Source organism: Triticum aestivum, chromosome 7A, assembly GCF_018294505.1.
Source record: "Triticum aestivum cultivar Chinese Spring chromosome 7A, IWGSC CS RefSeq v2.1, whole genome shotgun sequence".
Classification (NCBI taxonomy): domain Eukaryota; kingdom Viridiplantae; phylum Streptophyta; class Magnoliopsida; order Poales; family Poaceae; genus Triticum; species Triticum aestivum.
In genome coordinates, this window is record NC_057812.1 from 142116626 (window position 1) to 142140975 (window position 24350).

At 41.7% G+C, this 24350-nt stretch overlaps 2 protein-coding genes and 2 non-coding genes across 4 annotated transcripts; 2 read left to right on the forward strand and 2 right to left on the reverse strand.

The window, feature by feature from the left end:
- The first annotated feature begins 202 nt into the window (after positions 1-202).
- Positions 203-356, forward strand: LOC123155050 (U1 spliceosomal RNA). Its single transcript, XR_006477182.1, has one exon. It is a non-coding gene; the product is annotated as a U1 spliceosomal RNA (small nuclear RNA).
- A 537-nt stretch (positions 357-893) lies between these two features.
- On the reverse strand, positions 894-3031 carry LOC123151509 (uncharacterized). Its single transcript, XM_044571207.1, has 3 exons — positions 2285-3031; positions 1882-2102; positions 894-1786 (listed from the first exon to the last, which is right to left on the reverse strand). The coding sequence occupies exons 1-3, from the start codon at positions 2592-2594 to the stop codon at positions 1196-1198; spliced, it is 1122 nt and encodes a 373-aa protein (XP_044427142.1). The 5' UTR covers positions 2595-3031; the 3' UTR covers positions 894-1195.
- A 2377-nt stretch (positions 3032-5408) lies between these two features.
- On the forward strand, positions 5409-5567 carry LOC123155283 (U1 spliceosomal RNA). Its single transcript, XR_006477335.1, has one exon. It is a non-coding gene; the product is annotated as a U1 spliceosomal RNA (small nuclear RNA).
- A 12-nt stretch (positions 5568-5579) lies between these two features.
- Positions 5580-8275, reverse strand: LOC123150169 (uncharacterized). The gene is made up of 5 exons (XM_044569995.1): positions 7965-8275; positions 7065-7115; positions 6847-6980; positions 6302-6393; positions 5580-6021 (listed from the first exon to the last, which is right to left on the reverse strand). The coding sequence occupies exons 1-5, from the start codon at positions 8223-8225 to the stop codon at positions 5834-5836; spliced, it is 726 nt and encodes a 241-aa protein (XP_044425930.1). The 5' UTR covers positions 8226-8275; the 3' UTR covers positions 5580-5833.
- Between the last annotated feature and the right edge of the window lie 16075 nt (positions 8276-24350).

Here is a 24350-nt window from a genome sequence, read left to right on the forward strand (position 1 = left end):
GAATTAGCAAGTTTGAGTGGCCCTAATTACCAAAGACGACAGCATTAGCACTCAACTTCCAATAAGTCGCCACGAGGATTATTGTATACTCACGTTTTGTCCCACATCCAAGGCTGAAGCACCCTCGAGAGGAGAGCTGACTATTTAGACGCCATTGACTATTTAGACGCTAGGGCGACGTAAAAACTTACTTACCTTTTTTTTACTTAGCTAAACGGGTCAATAAGAGATCAAGAAGTCTCATGGCCTAGATCAATGGCCTACATTGCACGTTGTAGGAGCACTGGTTTACCATCTGCCTACCGGTAGAGTGGACGTTTATTGTAGAGAGGTTATGTGTTTGGCGTGGCCCCTACCAATTCTTGAATTAAAAACAAATGCACTAATAATGATTGTAAACACTTCAAATCGAACTACTCCCCCCGTTTCTTTCTTACTTCACATACAAAATTTGTCTTAAGTCAAATTTCATAAAATTTGACCAAATTTACATACAAAATTATCAACATCTACAATACTAGATATGTACAATTCAATGATACATCTAATGGTATCGATTTTATATTGTGAATGTTGATATTTTTCTATAATCTTAATCAAACTTTACTAAGTTTGACTTAAGACAAATCTTATATGCGGACTAAAAAGAAATAGAGGGAGTACTGCCCATGAATTGATTCTAATTCTATCAATAACTTTAGGAGTAACTCTAGGACGTATGGATTGCCATTTCCAAGGAATATACATAATCCAGTGCTCAACAATGGCCAAGGTTTCCTTTTCTTAGACCTCATGAGTGGTGACCAATAGCCGTGTGCACACAAAGTCATGAGTTAGCATCCAGTACTCTGAGAAGAAAAAAGGTAGCATCCGGTAATCAGATTACAGGTTCAGAAAAAGCCATCTCAATGGATGCTGGATACAGCAAATGAACAACATCTGAAAGTAACTACCAGATCCACACTCAATCTCCTTTCCAACTAGTCTCACTGAAGCTAGTACAAAACACTACTACTTGGAACAGGATTGTAGCATATACACCACTAAAACACCACCTGCCACTAGAACAGATGCCACATTACCACTACTACAAAACTAGGAACAGGTTTCTTGCATACACCAATAGAACAAATGCCACAGTACCACTACACCAACATATAATACACAGATTAAATGAGTTAAAGATGGTCTCATGTCACCACTCACAACAGAAACAGGACCAAGCAACACGAACTTCCATACTACACGAGCCAACACAGAGATTGACTCCTGGGGGGCTTACACCGGCTCTATGAGGTTCTAAAACTGCTTCGCTGGCCTCTGCCGCAAATCCCTCCTTAACTGGAAATGCCATTACAGAAACCTTCAGGTTCCTCTGAAGCGCAGCAGAGACCACATGTCGTGTGAGCGTGATCACACCATTAGCGTCAACAGGCAACCCACCATCTTCAAAGTCAAGTAACTTGACTTGCAGGGTGTCATCCCTACTGGAGGCAGCACTAAATACACCCCGAAAGCCATCCGGCCACGACCCGCCAATGATTCTTATAAAGACCGTGGCCTCCACCGAGTGATAAATGTGATCAAAATTAATTTCCAGCGTGCTAAGCCTGCTAGGGAAGACACTTTGAGGACAGGCTCCAGCTCTAAACACCACAACAAGAGCACTTAAATCTTTATCCTCAGATTCAGTAGCGCCCTTCACTTTGAGCGATACCTCAAGGTATGTAGGATCATATGACACGACAATGGCACGGGTCGGACCTGACAGTGCTAGGTAGCAATCCTGCATGCGCATGCGTAGAATAACAGTTAACTAAATGATAATGTTCATTTCATCAGATGTTAAAGACAAAACCAAGAGAGGAGTTAAATACGAACATCCTGGGTGATGGTTTGGCAGTCAGTCCTCGGCCGGTGGAAAATAATATTGCGCTTACGATCCAAGTAATCACGCGCGGCAACGATACCAAACACCTGCAGTGGCCAGTGCAAGCCCCCGTTGATTGCTGCAACTTTGACTGACATAATCTGCAGAGTGTCCATGGCCTTGGCCGAGCAATCCGAAGCAGGATTCACATGACGCATGGAAGGGATAGATGCTGCATAGATTGACCACATCACATGTAAATAAAGCAGGTAATTAGTTAGCTACAGGAGATAAATTCAGATCCATTGATGTATATGCTGCAACTTATCTTATCAAATTGAGTGACAAGCAGAACATACGAGGACGTTCGTGAGCAAGGATCAAGGAAAGTGATTGAGCGGGGAGGGGGCTTACTGGTTTGGTCGAAGGTAACACCACAGGGAGCTAGGTATCTTCTCCACATAGAGCGAAACTTGGCAGCGAGCCATTCTTCCTCGCATTGTGTCGGTGCAGTCTCCTCCTCGTCATCTCCAACTTCATCTTTCGCCGCAGCAGCTTCCTCGGCCGATTTTTTAGCCATGGACTCGGCAATAAGCCTGGCCCTTTCTTCAGGCGTCATGTTTCTTATCATCTCGTCCCCTTCAGCCATCATCTTTGCTATCCTCGCAGCCGTCACCTTGGCTGGTTTTTGAGGCTTGGCCTTGGGTTTCTTCGTCGCCGCCATCGGCTTCGCTCTCTCGATCGGCCTCAGCGGCTTCTTCTCCAGCCACGCCTCGTTCAACAATCCGATTCCTCTGATTTCGTTTTGTCGCCTGAATCTGAATCTCAAATTTCTCCAGAGCACCGTGGGCACGGTCGGTCGGTCGATCGATCGCAGTCGCCGCCGCCGCTCTCCGTGGGTTATAAAAAGGAGAAAACCGTAGAGAGATCGAGGGTTCGTGCTGGCCAGCGTATTAATTGGAGCGCGATCGGCTCAAGAAACTGCCTCCGATTCAAATTCGGCGTCGATGTCGGAGAGCTCGCTCTCAGCGCCGGTTTAGGCATTTTTTTTTTCTGAGCGAACGCCGGTTTAGGCTTCTGGCGCTCCAAGGAGACGCCTAGCGGGCCGGGCCAAGCAATTCTTGGATCGGGAACATGACGCTCGAAGGAATTCAAATTGGTCGATATTCTTTACCCTAAAAAAACTGGTCGATATTCTTTTTCTAAAAGAAAAAACTGGTCGATTTCTAAAGAAAAAAAAACTGATGGATCCTCTGCTCAAAAGGAAAAACAAAACTGATCGATCGAAGTCACCTAAAAAAGCCCTGAATGATCAAACTTGCCTCCTTGAAAAAAGATCTGCTCAATCCACCAATCGTTTCTCTAATGTCCGCGGCGTTCTATGTCTCTGCCACGCGTCTTTATGGCAGCGCACCACATCTCTTCTTTCATCCTTATTATCTTCACTAAAACGCTAGCCACATATATTTTTGTAACTGGACTCATATTTCAAAAGGCACACTGAAACCAACGGTTTGTTGCCCACCCACCAGGAGAGAACCGTGAGGGAGGGCAACGACAACGACACAACCTCCATCGTCGGTGGCCTCCCAGACCACGGTGGGGTGACAAGGGCGGCCGACCCGAGTTGTCGCCGTCGAAGCCACCCAGGTAGTGCTGACAGGAAGAGCCATGTCTAGCGAGCCCAGGAGAGGCTGGGACCACGACACAACAAGTCCATGGAGAACGATGCGTGTCCTCCTAGCCGCCTTCGCGGCGGCGTTATCCCGGCCGGAGGTCCTCGTCGCCGGCGGCAAAGCCGGTGCAAGACCAGCGTCAAGGCACGGTCGGGTCGGCTTCGCGCAACGAAAGACGCCCGCGCCCACTAGGCTGTGCGTTCGCACGCCGACAAGTTTCTGCAACAACGCCGAAGTTGCAAAACGGCGACACCACGACAGTGCTGCTGCGACATCCTTTTCATTGCAAGAAAAACCTGCAACATCATTCATGTTGCAAAAGTTCTTTCCGCAACATCAACTCTGTTGCAAAAAGGTGAAGCTGAAGAAAAAAAATCTATAACACAACTTCTGTTACAGATGTTTCTGCAATATATGAGCTCGGTTGAAAGGAGTTGGGTCGTTGGATAACGCCAGATCTAATGGCTGTCGGGGGAGATATGCAATTCTCTTCTTAATTAATGGATGAAAGTGATAGTTTTATCTAGAAAATACTTATCGTTATCTTATGGAATTCTTTTACACAATAGTAAGGGGGCTGCTACGCGTCCACCGGCTGATCTTTTTAAAAGATCGGTCGGGTCGCGCACCGTCAGATCCTATGTCCATCGAGGGCCGAGTGGCGTTCTTCATCTTTGCAACACAGGTAATGTTGCGGAAACATTTGCATCAAAGGTCGTGCCGCAAAAATCTTTGCAACAAAGGTCATGTTGCAGAAAACTTTTGCTACATAGGTCAGGTTGCGGAATTTTTTCTTCGTCTTTCTGCAACATAGGTACTGTTGCGAAAGAAACTTTTGCAACAAAGGTCATGTTGCAGAAAACTTTTACAACATAGGTTAGCTTGCAGATTTTTTTTCTTCTTCGTCTTCTTGCAACATAGGGACTGTCGCGGAAGAAACTTTTGCAACAGAGGTCATGTTGCAGAAAACTTTTACAACATTTTTTTTCTTTTGTGCATCATTTTTGCAACATAGTTGATGTTGTTGAATTTTTTGCAACGAAGATGATGCTGCATAAACGCCGCCCACCCTTGCTGACGCATGTCGCAGCATCGTCGCCGTCGCATTGGCCAGTGATGGTTGGAAACTGCATGGAGGAGGTCGGTCGGACTGTGACAAGCTCGGGCGCTCCACTGCAGCCCTGTCGCTGCCGGTGGTCGTAGTGGACGCGTCCGACGGCCAGGGGAGGTGTCCACGCATGACCACGCATAAAGAGATGACGGGGGGAGATGAGTGAGAAAAGGGAATCTGGATGGGATAAGGAAGGATCAACTCAACTGAGCGATGCAAGAAAGAGTAGAGCGGTGCAGCGGCCCATAGAGGACACGCGTCACGTGCTAGTGGTGGCGGACGCCCCTGGGCTGAATCGGCCGGCTGATCATAATCATTTCCCTTTCTTCAGGCGTCAGCTTTCTTGTCATCGCAGCCCCTTCAGCCATCCCCATCTCAGGCGTTACCACGGCTGGTCTTTGAGGCCTCGCATTGGGTTTCTTCCTAGCCGCCATCAACTCTATCGAAGACTCCCCTTGGTCGATCGGTCTCCGTCGCCGCCGCTCTTTGAGGGAACGCAATCGAAGCAAGCAGCCGTTCCCGATTCGAACTCAAGCACCGACCGATGCACGTATAAGCTGCAGCTTATTGGGCCTGGATTACTACTAATAGACACGGTGGGCCTGAGTTAGCAGGTTTGTGGCCCTTCTTGTACCTTTGCTAAAAGAAAAACCAGGATTCTTGTACGGACGTTTAGTCCCACATCGGGGACTTGAGCATCATCGGGAGCTACAGCCGACTATTTAGACACCACCAAGGGCTCCCTTGAAACTCACTTACCTGGACGGGGTCGATGAGAGATCAAGAAGTCTCATGGCCTAGATCAGTGGCCTACATAGCACCTTGTGGGCGCACTGGTTTACCATCTCCCTCCGGGAGAGTGGACGTCGTAATTTGTTACAGAGGGGGTACGCGTTCGCGCGGCCCCTACCAACACTTACACTGAAAAATTACCTGTTATTCAAAGATTTCAAGCAGAAATATCAAACTATTCAGTATCAACAAAGATGATGCAACAACAGATGAGCACACATAATTCAGTTCACCCAGTTTAGGACACACTAACTGCGATCTCCTTCTCTTAGACCTCACGAGTGGTGGCCGATAGCCGTGCGGAAGACTAAGTTATGTCCTGCCTGGTTAGACCATATGCTCATAGCATCAGTAACGAGATAAATTCAGGGACATCGTGTTATCTCACTGTGAGTTATTCGTAGGGCGCTTTGACCAAACTTTTGATGCCCACATGAAAAGGCTGGTGATGCCAGAGGCTGCTCCAAATCCTGACCGGATGTCCGCAATCAACTCACGGACTTCTCTCACAGTAGTAGCCACCAATGGCTCACCTACTGCTTTGTTCCGGTTAGCCACCCCCTGAGCGGTTCCTAAAAAACGGAACAAATGCTAAGGCAAAAAACCTTGGGCATGGTTCTTAAGCCATGTTAGAAGTTTTTTTTTGCTGGGTAAGCCATGTACTCCCTCCATTCCTAAATACAAGTCTTTGTAGAGATTTCACTAGGTGGACTACATACGGAGCAAAATGAATGAATCTACACTTAAAATGCATCTATATACATCCGTATGTGGTTCATAGTGAAATCTCTACAAAGACTTATATTTAGGAACGGATGGAGTAGAAGTTAATGCCACCAGAGCAGAGATCACCTTGTTGGGCTGAGGTTGCCAGCTGGCGAAGTTGAGCGTCAGCTGTATGAACAATGCTCAAGGAACTCCTCACAACCTTCGTCAATTCTTGACTGATCTAGGGAATGGTTATATTGTTAGTTATCCAGAAATTATCCCCTATTAAGGAATTTGAGCTCTTTTACACAACACACTGTAATACTGCAAAAGTTGCCAACATGTGTGGACACAAAGTCACGATCTAGTACTCTTGAGAAGAAAAAAAGGCAGCATCCAGTAATCAGAATACAATCTCAGAAAAGAGTTATGTCTGTGGATGGCAGATACAGCAAGTGAACAATATCTGGAATTAACTACCATAGCCAAAAGTAATTACACATCCAGGTCACTTCGAGTCAATGCAGTTTCATATATGCAAATCAGCCGATCATCTAATAATATATATAAAAGAAAAGATTCACTTCGAGTTAATGCAGTTTCATATATGCAAATCAGCCGATCATCTAATAATATATATAAAAGAAAAGATTAAAGGAAACAGGTGTGAGAAGTGTTTAGTTACTTGCCTTAGGTCACTGAGATCAACACTCAAGGCACCGATCTCTTTTGCAACTAGTCTCACTGAAGCCATACTTTCAGGAAGCTTCTCTCTTGTGAGGTCAAATGACTTTTCAAGAGACTCTGCTGCCCTCTTACAGTCCTGAAAATGTTTAGCATATCAATATCCATAGTTGCTACATGTTTCATTTAGAAGTTTTAAGTTTTACCGAATGGACCAACCTACCAACATGGAGGGAATCGCCGAAAAGAATATGAAGCTGGCAGATATTGCAACCTACATAAGATAGTAACTGTGATCAACAGAGACAGTAGGCTCCCGACGCTGACAAGCGCAAATTAAAGATGGGAGCCAAATTATCCAGAATAAACCTGACAAGATATGGTTCTATATAAGAAGTATTCTTCACAAGAGAAACTGCGACTTTCACTTGGATGAACCATGCTCGTGCAGTTTTCCCATCACTATCTTTTTTACCAACATATACGTTTGCAATGATTTTTTCTTATCAGAACTATTTAATTGACAAAAGCACTTTCGCTTGTATGGGAAGTGCTCCTGCATCCAAACTAAGTACCTGCGCACCTAGAAAGAAACTCAAAATATGCATACATATTATTTATGGACTGGGTCAGTGACTGAATTTTCTGCAACTTAACTTGCGGCGTGCTATTTTCAGATTGGAAAATGGAGAGCATTTGGCTTCCGTTTTTCCCCCGCAGGAGGACTGCTGACTTCCTTGATATGTCAATTAATAAACAATCTAAAGTCATGAATATTTGTACTACAAGTATCCATTGTAATCAGGGTACAAAACTTCAGCCTATATCTGTCATAAGCCAATCCTAACGTACGTGCAGCACGTAGATGCATTCCAAACATGCTTTCAGTTTCGAGTAAGTTTTCCACCCTGAACATTGCTTTAAAAGAGACCCGTTGGGCACACAAAAATATAAGTTGGTTAGGAATCTGAATCTGCTATGCCTGCATTATTTCAGTGCAGTGACACTAGTCTACCACGCGTTAGTTAGCAAAAATCATCTGAGCGAGCGGTTTTGGATAAAGCTCTGGATTAAGAGCTTGATACGAGCTTTAAAATGAGGAGCACGGGGCAGGGGGCCGTACCGCGGAAGCAGCGACGGAGAGGAGGAGGAGGAGGCCGCCGCCGTCTGGGGGTCGGACAGAGGCGGGCGGGGAGGGAGCGGCCACGGAGGCGAGGCGCAGGCTCGAAGCATCCGGGGACTCAGCCGACTGATACTTCGTGGCAGCTCTGCATCTGCTGGACCCGAGCAGGAGACGGCCGCGCGGGCGGAGGAGGCAGGCGGAGGTGGTCGGGAGCTTGGGGTTGGGGGCTTCGGCGTGGCGAGGAAGAGGAAGGGACAACATCTGGTAGTCGCGAGTTCGAGTGATGGAAACGGAAGAATGTCTATGTCTAATGCCAAAACGGAGGCCGAGCTCATAAGAAGTACTCCCCCTTAAAGAAATATAAAAGTGTTTAGACACTATGGAGTATGTGTGTACATTTTCATTATGAAATATGTTAAAATGAGGACTTCAAAGAAATAAATATGTGGCTTTTCAGCACATGCATTGTTCACTCTATAAAAATCCATGATTTTTGTATGCGGCTCACAATTCAAGGTATTTCACTGTGAAATTTTACACACATATACACTACATCCTTGTTGTGTGTATATTTGTTTTTAGAATTTTTAAAACTAAAATGTTTGTATTTTGAATGTTTTAAAATTTCAGTCTCTATGGAGCTTGGCCTTCAAATCGCCCTCATGGCACCACAAAGATTTTTAGATCATGGATATTCCATAGCAACGGGATAGCTCAGTCAACAGGCACTTTAATGTTAAGACTTAAGACACATCATCACGCAAAGCTAGCCCTTAAAATTCAGAAGGGGCCTTTAGCTGTTAGATGCCTTTCTTCATATGTAGGTCTTTGTCTTGGTAGGGATGTTCTCTCCAGGTCAAGTATGAGTCCATTCACACTCCTCTCTGTAAAATGTTCTATGTAAAATGTTGCCAAGTGAATAAAAATATTTTTATGTTTAAAAAATAAATAAATTAATAAAGGTAAGGCGATTCAGAGCCACAAGGATTCTTGTACTCCCGTTATGTCTCATATCGAAGGCTCAAGCACCCTCGAGAGGAGAGCTTACTATTTAGACGCCAGGCAGGGTGGCCTAGAAACTTACTTACCGACGGGGTCAAGAAGAGATCAAGAAAGTCTCATGGCCTATGATACGTCTCCAATGTATCTATAATTTGATTGTTCCATGTTATTATATTATCTGTTTTGGATGTTTAATGGGCTTTATTATGCACTTTTATCTTATTTTTGGGACTAACCTATTAACCGAAGACCCAGTGCAAATTGCTGTTTTTTTTGCTTGTTTCAGTGTTTCGCAGAAAAAGAATATTAAACGGAATCCAAACGAAATGAAACCTTCGTGAGGATCTTTTTTGAAACAAACGCAATCTAGGAGACTTGGAGTGGACGTCAAGGAAGCAGCGAGACGGCCATGAGGTAGGGCGGCGCGCCCCCCACCCTCGTGGGCCCCTCGCAGCTCCATCGACCTACTTCTTTCGCCTATATATACTCCTATACCCTGAAAACATCCAGGGGAGCCAAGAAACCACTTTTCCACCGCCGCAACCTTTTATACCCGTGAGATCCCTTCCGGGGACCTTTTCTGGCGATCTGTCGAAGGGGGATTCGATCACGGAGGGCTTCTACATCAACACCATAGCCTCTCCGATGATGTGTGAGTAGTTTACCACAGACCTTCGGGTCCATAGTTATTAGCTAGATGGTTTCTTCTCTCTCTTTGGATCTTAATACAAAGTTCTCCTCGATGTTCTTGGAGACCTATTCGATGTAATTCTTTTTGCGGTGTGTTTGCCGAGATCTGATGAATTGTGGGTTTATGATTAAGATTATCTATGAACAATATTTGATTCTTCTCTGAATTCTTACATGCATGATTTGATATCTTTCCAAGTCTCTTCGAATTATCAGTTTGGTTTGGCCTACTAGATTGATCTTTCTTGCAATAGGAGAAATGCTTAGCTTTAGGTTCAATCTTGTGGTGCTCGATCCCAGTGATAGAAAGGGAACCGACACGTATTGTATTGTTGCCATCGAGGATAAAAAGACAGGGTTTATATCATATTGCTTGAGTTTATCCCTCTACATCATGTCATCTTGCCTAATGCGTTACTCTGTTCTTATGAACTTAATACTCTAGATGCATGCTGGATAGCGGTCGATGTGTGGAGTAATAGTAGTAGATGCAGAATCATTTCAGTGTACTTGACACGGACGTGATGCCTATATTCATAATCATGCCTAGATATCATCATAACTATGCGCTTTTCTATCAATTGCTCGGCAGTAATTTGTTCACCCACCGTAATATATGCTATCTTAAGAGAAGACACTAGTGAAACCTATGGCCCCCGGGTCTACTTTACATCATATAAGTTTCCGATCTACAACTCTAGTTTACTATTTATTTTTCAATCTTTACTTTTCAATCTATACAACAAAAATTCCCAAAATATTTATCTTATTATCTCTATCAGATCTCACTTTCGTAAGTGACCATGAAGGGATTGCCAACCCCTTTATTGCGTTGGTTGCGAGGTTCTTGTTTGTTTGTGCAGGTACTAGGATGACTTGCGTGTAGTCTCCTACTGGATTGATACATTGGTTCTCAAAAACTAAGGGAAATACTTACGCTACTTTGCTGCATCACCCTTTCCTCTTCAAGGGAAAACCGACGCATGCTCAAGAGGTAGCAAGAAGGATTTCTGGCACCGTTGCCGGGGACATCTACGCCAAGTTAAGATACCAAGTACCCATCACAAACTCTTATCCCTCGCATTATATTATTTGCCATTTTCCACTCGTTTTCCTCTCCCCCACTTCACCCTTGCCGTTTTATTCGCCTCTTTTCTGTTCGCCCTTTTTTCGTTCGCCTTCTTTCGCTTGCCTCTTGTGTGACTGTTTGTTGGATTGATTGTTTGTCACGATGGCTCAAGATAATACTAAATTATGTGACTTTTCCAATACCAACAATAATGATTTTATTATCACTCCGATTGCTCCTCTTACCGATGCTGAATCTTGTGAAATTAATACTGCTTTGCTGAATCCTGTCATGAAAGATCAATTTATTGGCCTTCCTAGTGAAGATGCCGCTACCCATCTAAACAGCTTTGTTGATTTATGTGATATGCAAAAGAAGAAAGATGTGGATAATGATATTGTTAAATTGAAGTTATTTCCGTTTTCGCTTAGAGATCATGCTAAAACTTGGTTCTCTTCTTTGCCTAAAAATAGTATTGATTCATGGAATAACTGCAAAGATGCTTTTATCTCTAAGTATTTTCCTCCCGCTAATATCATCTCTCTTAGAAATGATATTATGATCTTTAAGCAACTTGATCATGAGCATTTTGCACAAGCTTGGGAGAGGATGAAATTAATGATATGTAATTGCCCTACACATGATTTGAATTTATGGATGATTATACATAATTTTTATGCTAGATTGAATTTTTCTTCTAGAAATATTTTAGATTCGGCCGCGGGAGGCGCTTTTATGGAAATCACTTTAGGAGAAGCTACTAAACTCCTATATAATATTATGGTTAATTATTCTCAATGGCACACCGAAAGATCTACTAATAAAAAGTTCATGCGATTGAAGAGATTAATGTTTTGAGTGGAAAGATGGATGAACTTATAAAATTGATTGCTAATAAGTGTGCTTCTTCTGATCCTAATGATATGTCTTTGTCCACTTTGATTTAGAATAATAATAAATCTATAGATGTGAATTTTGTTGGTAGGAACAATTTTGCTAACAACGCATATAGACGAAATTTTAGTTCTAGGCCGTTTCATAGTAATTCCTCTAATAATTATGGTAATTCCTACAACAACTCTTATGGAAATTTTAATAAGATGCCCTCTGATTTTGAGACTAGTGTTAAATAATTTATGAATTCGCAAAAGAATTTCAATGCTTTGCTTGAAGAAAATTGCTTAAGATTGATGAGTTGGCTAGGAACGTGGATAGAATTTCTCTTGATGTTGATTCTTTGAAACTTAGATCTATTCCACCTAAGCATGATATCAATGGTTCTCTCAAAGCCATGAGAATTTCCATTGATGAGTGCAAAGAAAGAACCGCTAGGATGCGTGCTAAAAAAGATTGCTTTGTGAAGGTGTGTTCTTCTAGTTTTCATGATAATAATGATGAAGATCTAAACGTGATTCGTGTGTCTCCTATTAAATCTTTGTTTGCCAATATGAATCTTAATAAAGATGAGACTGGAGATGAGTCAACTTTAGTTAGAAGGTGTGCCAATGATTCGGAATTTTTAGATCTTGATGCAAAAATTGGTAAAAGATTGAAGAGGTCAAAACTTTACATAGCAATGAACCCACCATTTTGGATTTCAAGGAATTTAATTATGATAATTGCTCTTTGATAGATTGTATTTCCTTGTTGCAATCCGTACTAAATTCTCCTCATGCTTATGATCAAAATAAAACTTTTACTAAACATATCATTGATGCTTTAATGCAATCCCATAAAGAAAAGCTTGAAGTAGAAGTTTCTATCCCTAGAAAACTTTATGATGAGTGGGAACCTACTATTAAGATTAAGATTAAATATCATGAATGCTATGCTTTATGTGATTTGGGTGCTAGTGTTTCCATGATTCCAAAAACTTTGTGTGATGTGTTGGGTTTCTGTGAATTTGATGATTGTTCTTTAAATTTGCATCTCACAGATTCCACCATTAAGAAACCTATGGTAAGGATTAGTGATGTTATTATTGTTGCAAATAGGAATTATGTGCCTGTAGATTTCATTGTTCTTGATATAGATTGCAATCCTACATGTCCTATTATTCTTGGTAGACCTTTCCTTTGAACGATTGGTGCAATTATTGACATGAAAGAAGGAAATATTAGATTCCAATTTCCATTAAGGGAAGGCATGGAACACTTTCCTAGAAAGAAATTAAATTACCTTATGAATCTATTATGAGAGCCACATATGGATTGCATACCAAAGATGACAATACCTAGATCTATTCTTGTTTTTTATGCCTAGCTAGGGGTGTTAAACGATAGCGCTTGTTGGGAGGCAACCCAATTTTATTTTTGTTCCTCGTTTTTTGTTCCTATTTAGTAATAAATAAATCATCTATATTCTGTTATGATTGTTTTTTATGTTTTAATTAGTGTTTGTGCCAAGTAAAGCCTTTAGGATCTTCTTGGATGATTGTTATTTGATCTTCTTGAAAAAGAACAAAAAATATGTGCTCACGAGAATAATTTTAATTTTTAACCAGAGAGCGATAAAATACTGATTCCAACTGCAGTAGATCAATATACAAATTATTTAGGACTTCCTAATTTCTCAGGATTTTTGTAGTTATAGAAGTATTCTAAACTCACAGATTACTACATACTGTTCTGTTTTTGACAGATTCTGTTTTTCGTGTGTTGCTTGCTTATTTTGATGAATCTATGGCTAGTATCGGGGGGTATGAACCATAGAGAAGTTGGAATGCAGTAGATTTAACAGCAAAATAAATAAAAAATGAGTTTATCACAGTTCCTTAAGGTGGTGATTTGTTTTCTTATACTAACGGAGCTCATGAGATTTTCTGTTGAGTTTTGTGTTGTGAAGTTTTCAAGTTTTTGGGTAAAGATTTGATGGATTTTGGAACAAAGAGTGACAGGAGCCTAAGGTTGGGGATGCCCAAGGCACCCCAAGGTAAAATTCAAGGACAACCAAAAGCCTAAGCTTGGGGATGCCCCGGAAGGCATCCTCTTTCGTCTTCATCTATTGGTAACTTTACTTGAGGCTATATTTTTATTCACCACATGATATGTGTTTTGCTTGGAGCGTCTTTTATGATTTGAGTCTTTACTTTTTAGTTTACCACAATCATCCTTGCTGTACACACCTTTTGGGAGAGATACACATGAATCAGAATTTATTAGAATACTCTATGTGCTTCAGTTATATCTTTTGAGCTAGATAATTTTGCTCTAGTGCTTCACTTATATCTGTTTAGAGCACGGTGGTGGTTTTATTTTATAGAAATTATTGATCTCTCATGCTTCACTTATATTATTTTGAGAGTCTTTTAGAACAGTATAGTAATTTGTTTTGGTTATGAAATTAGTCCTATATGATAGACATCCAAGATAGGTATAATAAAAACCTTCATATAGAGTGCATTAAATGTTATGAGAAGCTTGATACTTGATAGTTATTTTGAGATATAAAGATGGTAATATTAGAGTTGTGCTAGTTGAGTAATTGTGGAATTGAGAAATACTTGTGTTGAAGTTGGCAAGTCCCGTAGCATGCACGTATGGTAAAAGTTGTGTGACAAATTTGAAGCATGGAGTGTTCTTTGATTGCTTTCCTTATGAGTGGCGGTCGGGGACGAGCGATGGTCTTTTCCTACCAATCTATCCCCCTAGGAGCATCCGTGTAGTGCTTGGTTTTGATGACTTGTAGATTTTTGCAATAAGTATGTGAGTTCTTTATGACTAATGTTGAGTCCATGGATTATACGCACTCTCACCCTTCCATCATTGCTAGCCTCTTCGGTACCGTGCATTGCCCTTTCTCACCTCGAGAGTTGGTGCAAACTTCGCCGGTGCATCCAAACCCCGTGATATGGTACACTCTATCACACATAAGCCTCCTCGCATCTTCCTCAAAACAGCCACCATACCTACCTATTATGGCATTTCCATAGCCATTCCGAGATATATTGCCATGCAACTTTCCATCGTTCCGTTTATTATGACATGCTCCATCATTGTCATATTGCCTTGCATGATCATGTAGTTGACATCGTATTTGTGGCAAAGCCACCTTCATAATTCTTCCATACATGTCACTCTTGATTCATTGCATATCTCGGTACACCGCCGGAGGCATTCACATAGAGTCATATTTTGTTCTAAGTATCGAGTTGTAATTCTTGAGTTGTAAGTAAATAAAAGTGTGATGATTTTCATTATTAGAGCATTGTCCCATGTGAGGAAAGTTCTTTGAAAAAAAAGAGAAAGGCCATAAAAAAGAGAGGCCAAAGAAAAGAAAAAGAAAAAAAGAGAAAAAGAGAGAAGGGGCAATGTTACTATCCTTTTTCCACACTTTTGCTTCAAAGTAGCACCATGATCTTCATGATAGAGAGTCTCTTATGTTGTCACTTTCATATACTAGTGGGAATTTTTCATTATAGAACTTGGCTTGTAGATTCCAATAATGGGCTTCCTCAAAATGCCCTAGGTCTTCGTGAGCAAGCAAGTTGGATGCACACCCACTTAATTTCTTTTGTTGAGCTTTCATATATTTATAGCTCTAGTGCATTCGTTGCATGACAATCCCTACTCCTTGCATTGACATCAATTGATGGGCATCTCCATAGCCCGTCGATTAGCCGCGTCAATGTGAGACTTTCTCCCCTTTTGTCTTCTCACACAACCTCCATCATCATATTCTATTCCACCCATAGTGCTATGTCCATGGCTCGCGCTCATATATTGCGTGAAAGTCGAAAGAGTTTGAAAAGGCTAAAGTATGAAACAATTTCTTGGCTAGTCATCGGGGTTGTGCATGATGGGAGCATTTTGTGTGACGAAAATGAAGCATGGCCAAACTATATGATTTTGTAGGGATAAGCTTTCTTTCGCTATGTTATTTTGATAAGACATGATTGCTTGAAGTATTATTATTTTCATGTCAATATTAAACTTCTATCTAGAATCTTCCGGATCTAAACATTCATGCCGCAATAAAGAGAAATACATTGAAAATTATGTTAGGTAGCATTCCACATCAAAAATTCTGTTTTTATCATTTACCTACTCGAGGACGAGCAGGAATTAAGCTTGGGGATGCTTGATACGTCTCCAATGTATCTATAAATTTTTATTGTTCCATGCTATTATATTTTCTGTTTTGGATGTTTAATGGGCTTTATTATGCACTTATGTATTATTTTTGGGACTAACCTATTAACCGAAGGCCCAGTGCAAATTGCTGTTTTTTTCCTATTTCAGTGTTTCGCAGAAAAGGAATATCAAACGGAATCCAAACGGAATGAAACCTTCGCGAGGATCTTTTTTGGAATAAACACAATCCAGGAGACTTGGGGTGGACGTCAAGGAAGTAGCGAGGCGGCCACGAGGTAGGGCGGCGCGCCCCCCGCCCTCGTGGGCCCCTCGCAGCTCCACCAACCTACTTCTTTCGCCTATATATACTCTTATACCCTGAAAACATCCACGGGAGCCAAGAAACCACTTTTCCACCACCGCAACCTTCTGTACCCGTGAGATCCCATCTGGGAACCTTTTCCGGCGATCTGCCGAAGGGGGATTCGATCACGGAGGGCTTTTACATCAACACCATAGCCTCTCCAATGATGTGTGAGTAGTTTACCACAGACCTTCGGGTCCATAGTTATTAGCTAGATGGCTTCTTCTCTCTCTTTGGATCTCAATACAAAGTTCTTCTCGATGTTCTTGGAGATCTATTCGATGTAATTCTTTTTGCGGTGTGTTTGCCGAGATCCGATGAATTGTGGGTTTATAATTAAGATTGTCTATGAACAATATTTGATTCTTCTCTGAATTCTTATATGCATGATTTGATATCTTTGCAAGTCTCTTAGAATTATCAGTTTGGTTTGGCCTACTAGATTGATCTTTCTTGCAATGGGAGAAGTGCTTAGCTTTGGGTTCAATCTTGCGGTGCTCGATCCCAGTGATAGAAAGGGAACCGACACGTATTGTATTGTTGCCATCGAGGATAAAAAGATGGGGTTTATATCATATTGCTTGAGTTTATCCCTCTACATCATGTCATCTTGCCTAATGCGTTACTCTGTTCTTTTGAACTTAATACTCTAGATGCATGCTGGATAGCGGCCGATGTGTGGAGTAATAGTAGTAGATGCAGAATCATTTCAGTATACTTGACACGGACGTGATGCCTATGTTCATGATCATGCCTAGATATCATCATAACTATGCGCTTTTCTATCAATTGCTCGGCAGTAATTTGTTCACCCACCGTAATATATGCTATCTTGAGAGAAGCCACTAGTGAAACCTATGGCCCCCGGGTCTACTTTATATCATATAAGTTTCCAATCTACAACTCTAGTTTACTATTTATTTTGCAATCTTTACTTTTCAATCTATACAACAAAAATACCAAAAATATTTATCTTATTATCTCTATCAGATCTCACTTTCGTAAGTGACCGTGAAGGGATTGACAACCCCTTTATCGCGTTTGTGGCGAGGTTCTTATTTGTTTGTGCAGGTACTAGGTGACTTGCATGTAGTCTCCTACTGGATTGATACCTTGGTTCTCAAAAACTGAGGGAAATACTTACGCTACTTTGTTGCATCACCCTTTCCTCTTCAAGGGAAAACCAACGCATGCTCAAGAGGTAGCGGCCTAGAACAATGGCCTACATTGCATTTTGTAGACACACTAGTTTATTGAGTGTATGTTATAATTTGTGGTAGAGGGGGTATAAGTTCGCGTGACCCCTACCAATTCTTGAATTCAAAACCAAATGCACTAATGATGATTGTAAACACTTCAAATCGAACTACTCCCTCCATTTTATTTTTTACTTCGCATATAATGTTAGTCCTAAGTCAAATTCATAAAATTTGATCAAATTTATATACAAAATTATCAATATTTACAATACTAGATATATACAATATGAAAGTGAATTCAATGATACATCTAATGATATCGATTTTACATTATGAATGTTGATATTTTCTCTATAATCTTTATTAAACTTCACTAAGTTTGACTTACGATAAATCTTATATGCGGACTAAAAAGAAACGAAGGGAGTACTACCCATGAACTGATTCTAATTCTATCAGTATTTTTAGGAGTAACTCTAGGACGTATGAATTGCCATTTCCAGGGAACATACAAAATCTAGTGCTCAACAATGCCCAAGGTCTCCTTTTCTTAGACCTCACGTGGTGACCAATAGCCGTGCGGAAGGCTGGAAGGTTATGTCCTCAATGAACTAATGACAACATTCCTCAATTCTTGACTGATCTAAGGCATGATTATTTTGGTAGTTTTATCCCAAAAATATTTACCCTTTCCCTCTTTTATGGAACAAAATTTTTTTACACGATAGGAATGTACTAATGTAAAGGTTTCTACAATGTGCACAAAGTTATGAGTTAGCATCCAATACTCTAAGAAAAAAAGGTAGCATCCGGTAATCAGATTACAGGTTCAGAGAAAGCCATGTCAGTGGATGATGGATACAACAAATGAACAACATTTGAAAGTAACTACCGATCTCCTTCCAACTAGTCTCACTAAAGCTAGTACAAAATACCACTTGGAACGGGATTCTAGCATATACACCACTAAAACACCACCTGGCCACTAGAACAAATGCCACATTACCACTACTACAAACTAGGAACAACTTTCCTGCATACACCAATAGAACAAATGCAACTGCACCACTACACCAACATATAATGCATAGGTTAAATGAGTTAAAGATGGTCTCATGTCAACACTCGTAACAAAAACAAGGCCAAGCAACACAAACTTCCATACTACAGGATCCAACACATAGATTGATGCCTGGAGGGCTTACACCGGCTCTATGAGGTTTCAAAACATCTTCGCTAGTCTCAGAAGCATGTCCCTCATTAATTGAAGATGCCATTACAGAAACCTTCAGGATCCTCTCAAGTCCAATGGAGACCACACGTCGTGAAAGCGCGATCACACCATTGGCATCAACAGGCAACCCACCATCTTCAGAGTCAAGTAACTTGAATTTTAGGTTGTCATCACTACTAGAGGCGGCACTAAACACACCCCGAAAACCATCTGGCCACGACCCGCCAATGATTCTTATGAAGACGGTGGCCTCCACCGAGTGGTAAATATGAGCATATTGAATTTCCAGCGTGCTAAGCCTGCTAGGTAGCAATCCTACATGGGCAGAAAAACAATTTAACTAAATAATAATGTTCAAAATTTAGGAATGGCCGCTCTTGCAAACATATGTAATAATCTATTGCCTAGTACGGAGGTCGAAGATGAGGATGGGTCGGAGAATGCGGACATTGTAGAGCCTCTAATGGCGGAGGGTAATGTCTCGAGTTCTGCCGATCATGCATTCTCGAAGGGTGATGGGGAGAATCCCAAGAGACCCTAGCAACGGAAAATATATCTAACTTTGGCGGTTCGTAGGAGTGCTAGGATTAAGCTTAAGAAAAAAAATTCATGAGGATCTATGAAAGGAATCTTTTGGAATAGCAGAGGTCTAGCTGACTTGGCTAAAAGAAGGTTCTTGGCAGAGACAACGATAGAGCAAAAATTAGATTACGTTGCGCTACTTGAAATAGGACGGGATAATTTCACCTCACAATTCCTTAGAAGTTTGTCCGGAGGAATTGATTTTGACTGGCACTGTTTACCTCCTAGAGGAAGATCCGGTGGTATTTTGCTAGGGGTTCGGTGCGAAACGCTTGAGGTAATTAATGTGGTTTGGGGGCACTTTGCGGTCATGTTTCGGGTGAGATTGAAATTGGATGGCTTCTGATGGTCTCTCATAGCGGTCTATGGGGCAGCACAACCCGAACTTAAACCAGATTTTTTAGTAGTCTTGGTACGGATTTGTGGGGACAAGACCCTTCCAATCCTAGTCGGAGGGGATTTTAACACAATTCGAAGGAGAGATGAAAAGAATAATGATAACTTCGATGGTCATTGGTCTATGATGTTTAACATGATTATTGAAAGTCTAAGCTTGAGAGAAATAGAGCTCACAGGTAGACAATATACATGGGCCAATTCATTGCCCAATCCAACTTATGAGAAGCTAGATAGGGTGCTAGCTAGTGTGGAATGGGAACAAAAATACCCATTAGTGTCGGTGCATGCGATGCAGAGGGCGATCTCAGACCACACACCATTACTAGTAGACTCGGGAGTTGCGACACATATTGCAAACAAGAATGCTTTCACTTTCAAACTAGGTTGGTTCAAGAGAGAAAATAAACTTTATGGAGATTATCGCACACGAATGGGCAAAACCTGTTAGGGGAAGATCCAGTGTTGAGAGATGGCAAAACAAAATTAGACATTTACGACAGTTTTTATGAGGTTGGGCCAGAGACGAGAGTGAGATATACAGACAAGAAAAAGAGCGACTCACCCAATTAATAGATGCTCTAGATTTAAAAGAAGAAGTCAACCTTCTTACTGTAGCTGAGTGAAGCTCGAAATCCAAAGCCGAGCAACGCCTAATTTGTCTTCTTAGAGAAGAAGAACTCAAGTGAGCATTGCATGCTAAGGTGATCAAGGTTGTCCAAGGGGGTGACAATACACAATTCTTTCATATGATTGCGAATGGTAAACATAGAAAGAAGAAAATAATTCAGCTTGAACAGGATGAAGGGACAATTGTCGGTCATGATAACCTAAAAGCGTATATCTCTAATTATTATAAACAACTTTTTGGTCTTCCGGAGGCAAGCACGGTGTCCCTTAATGAATCTGTTATTGGAGATGCACCTCTGCTTCGAGCAGAGGAGAACGATATTCTATCCGCACCGTTTACTGAGAAAGAGGTGTTGGATTCAATTTCACAAATGAAACCAAACAAAGCATCGGGACCAGATGGGTTTCCCGCGAAATTCTATAAGAAATGTTGGCATATTATTGAGGAAGATCTTATGCCTATGTTTCATGATTTTTTAACGGTCATTTAGAACTGTTCCATCTTAACTTTGGCATGATTACGTTGTTGCCAAAGAAGGAGGAGGCAGTTCGGATCGAACAATTCAGGCCAATATGTCTTCTTAACGTGAGTTTTAAAGTATTCACGAAAGTGGGCACGAATAGATTGACGCAGATTGCTCACTCAGTAGTGCAACCGAGCCAAATAGCTTTCATGCCTGGGAGACACATTCTTGAAGGGGTTGTCGTCCTACATGAAACATTGCATGAAATTCATTCGAAGAAGCTAGATGGGGTTATTTTCAAAGTGGATTTTGAGAAGGCATATGATAAAGTAAAATGGCCATTTCTTCAACAGGCAATGCACATGAAAGGATTTAGTGAGTTCTCAAGTCCAGAAGGGGAGTGTCGGTATTAAGGTTAACGATGATATCGATCACTACTTTCAGACACGCAAGGGATTGAGACAAGGGAATTCAATGTCTCCTCTCCTATTTAATATAGTGGCTGATATGTTGACCATTCTGATAGGCAAAGCCAAGCAAAACGGTTAAGTGGAGGGGCTAGTCCATCATCTAGTGGATGGAGGAGTCTCCATTTTACAATATGATGGCGACACTGTCCTGTTTACGGATCATGACATTGCAAAAGCGTGAAATATGAAACTCATACTATGTCTCTTCTAACAATTGTCTGGATTAAAAATAAACTTTCACAAGAGCGAGTTGTTCTACTTTGGTAAGGCCAAAGATGAACAAGACACATACATGCAATTGTTTGGGTGTGAATTTGGTTCTTTCCTTTCAATTATTTGGGCATACCGATCCATTGCTGTAAGTTATCTAATAAAGAATGGAAGTGCATCGAAGATTGAATTGAAAAAAGCTTAGTTGCTGGAAGAGCAAACTAATGTCTTATGGAGGTCGGCTAGTATTGATAAATTCAGTACTTACTAGTATGTCGATGTTCTGCTATCTTTCTTTGAGATATCGAAAGGGGTGTGGAAAAGACTTGATTTCTTTAGATCTCGGTTCTTCTGGCAGTCAGATGAGGCCAAGAAGAAATACTGTCTCGCTCGTTGGGATATCCTTTGCCTACCCAAGGACCAAGGGGGCTCTGTATTGAGAACTTGGAAATCAAGAATAAATGCCTTATGAGTAAATGGCTCTACAGGTTAGAGACTGAGCCGGAAGGTATGTGGGCTCAGATTCTACGCAATAAGTATTTACATTCGAAAACGCTTGCCTAGGTCACCGTGAGACCAACTGATTCACCATTTTGAAAGGGACTCATGCGAACGAAAGAATGTTTCTTTCGTAGGGTCAAATTCTTGATTGGCAATGGGATGTCAACCAGATTTGGGGAAGACACATGGTTAGGAGAGACGCCCCTAGCCATACAATACCCCATCCTATATAGCATTGTGCAATGTAAGGAGGACTACGTAGGCACAGTCTTTCAAACAACTCCCTTGAATATCCAGTTCAGACGTGCATTAGTTGGTGAACGATAGACGGCCTGGATGCACCTAGTCCGGTGATTGATAGAGGTTCAATTATCAGACCAACCTGATTCATTGCACTGAAGGTTATCCAAAACGGGGTATTTACGGTGAAATCTTTCTACATGGATCTGATTAATTCCGGCCCAATCTCGAGATCGTTACATATTTGGAAGGTTAAGGTTCCCTTGCGTATTAAAATATTGATGTGGTTCATCCACAAGCAAGTGATCCTCACTAAAGATAACTTAATAAAGAGGCGGTGGGTAGGTAGTTCACGTTGTTGTTTTTGTGATCATGATGAAACAATACAACACTTATTGTTAGAATGCCCACTTGCCAAATTGCTTTGGCGATCGATTCATATAGCCTTTAACATTACTCCTCCAGTTAACATTGAATCATTGTTTGGAACGTGGTTAGTTGGGGTCAAGACTATCACCGCGGATCGTATCCGGATTGGAATATGTGCGCTCATATGAGCTATACGGTATTGCAGGAACGATATGATTTTTAACAGACAACATACTTTAACTTTCTGGAAGGTTATCTTTAGAGCTACCGCGTGGATCCATATGTGGTCCTTACTCACTCCTATGGACTCTAGGAAGCCTTTGGTTACTGGGTGCAACCAGTGAGAGATGGTAGCACGGGCTATATTCGACCGGTTCGGATGGCGGTCACATAACAGGATAGGAGTCTAGGGAGCTTGTCCTTTACATTGCCATACCGGTTGCGATCTTAAGCATGTATTTTTCTTTTTTTTCCACTCCTTTTGCGAGTTGTAATACTTTAACGACTTTGTGCTACTTCGAGACTTTTTAATAAGAGGGCTGCATGCATCCTCATGATGCAGAGGCCGGGCATGCCTCCATTTCCAGAAAAAAAATGTGCATTTCATCAAATAGCAATCAACTCTGAAGTAGAATATTCAATGTATATTATACTTTTAACAGCAAAATGGCAAGATGTACTAGAACTTAATCATCTAACTTGAATTACTAATAAATCTGACAGCAACAAATGTAGAAAAGGTTGTTTATGATCGCTTCAATAACCGAATTTAGCAATGGCAAATGTGGAAGAAAAAATGCGTACAATTAACAGAAAAGTTTGCACATAGTGCCAAGATGATGAGACAAAACTAAGAGAGGAGATGAGAGCTAAATACGAACATCCTGAGTTATGGTTTGGCAGTGAGTCCACGATCCAAGTAATCACGTGCAGCAACGATACCAAAACATGCAGTGGCCAGTGCAATACCCCTCCGATTGATGCAACTTTGACTGACGTAATCTGCAGAGTGCCCGTGGCCTCGGCCGAGCAATCAGAGGCGGGATTCGTGTGGCATGGCAGGGATAGACGCTGCATAGATTGACCGACCACGTGTCAGTAAAGCAGTTATATAGTTTTTTCGAGGGTAAAAGGAGTTTTATTGCAAATTCATAGAGTTACAGTCGAGAGGCCATACATCCTCAATACAAGGAGGAACTGAGCGTAGCCGGACAGCGGTAGCTCGCTCCGTACGGCTATAGTTTGCCAGACGATCAGCGAGTCTGTTATGAGAACGACTAAATTTTCAAGGAACAAACTCCCTATTACCAGATAAGTACTTGATCTCCAATACTAAGTGGCCATAAGCTGAACGCTGGAGAGCATCCGTAGACAGGCATAACAACGCTTCAGAAGAGTCCGATTGAAGTATCACCGGAGCATCGGAATGCTCAATAGCCAGCGTCATACCTTGCATCATCGCATGTAGTTCCGCCTCTAGAGAATCATTGCAGTGAAATACATATATGTGCGCTGCAAAAAGAATCACCCCTTCGTGGTTCCTTAGGACCAGCCCAACCGCCGTAGTGTCGTCCTACGGATGGAAAGAACTATCGACGGACAGGGCCACGGAGCCTTGCGGTGGTGCCGGCCACGGCGTGACAGTCGCTGAAGCTTTTTGGCGCGGCGACACAAGGGCCACCGAGGGCATTTTGCCTTTAACAATCTCCTCCACGGTGAACTTGCCCGCCAGGTTGATAGATTTATAGTAGCTATCCAAGAACTCTGCCGAGGCCAGCACAGGAGGGGCTTCCTTGCCATGGTATATGTCATTACGGATCTGCCAAATCCTCCAAATCAGCAAAAGCACCATGTCTGCAACTGCCTCAAAGCAAGAGCTGAGAAGAAACAAGAG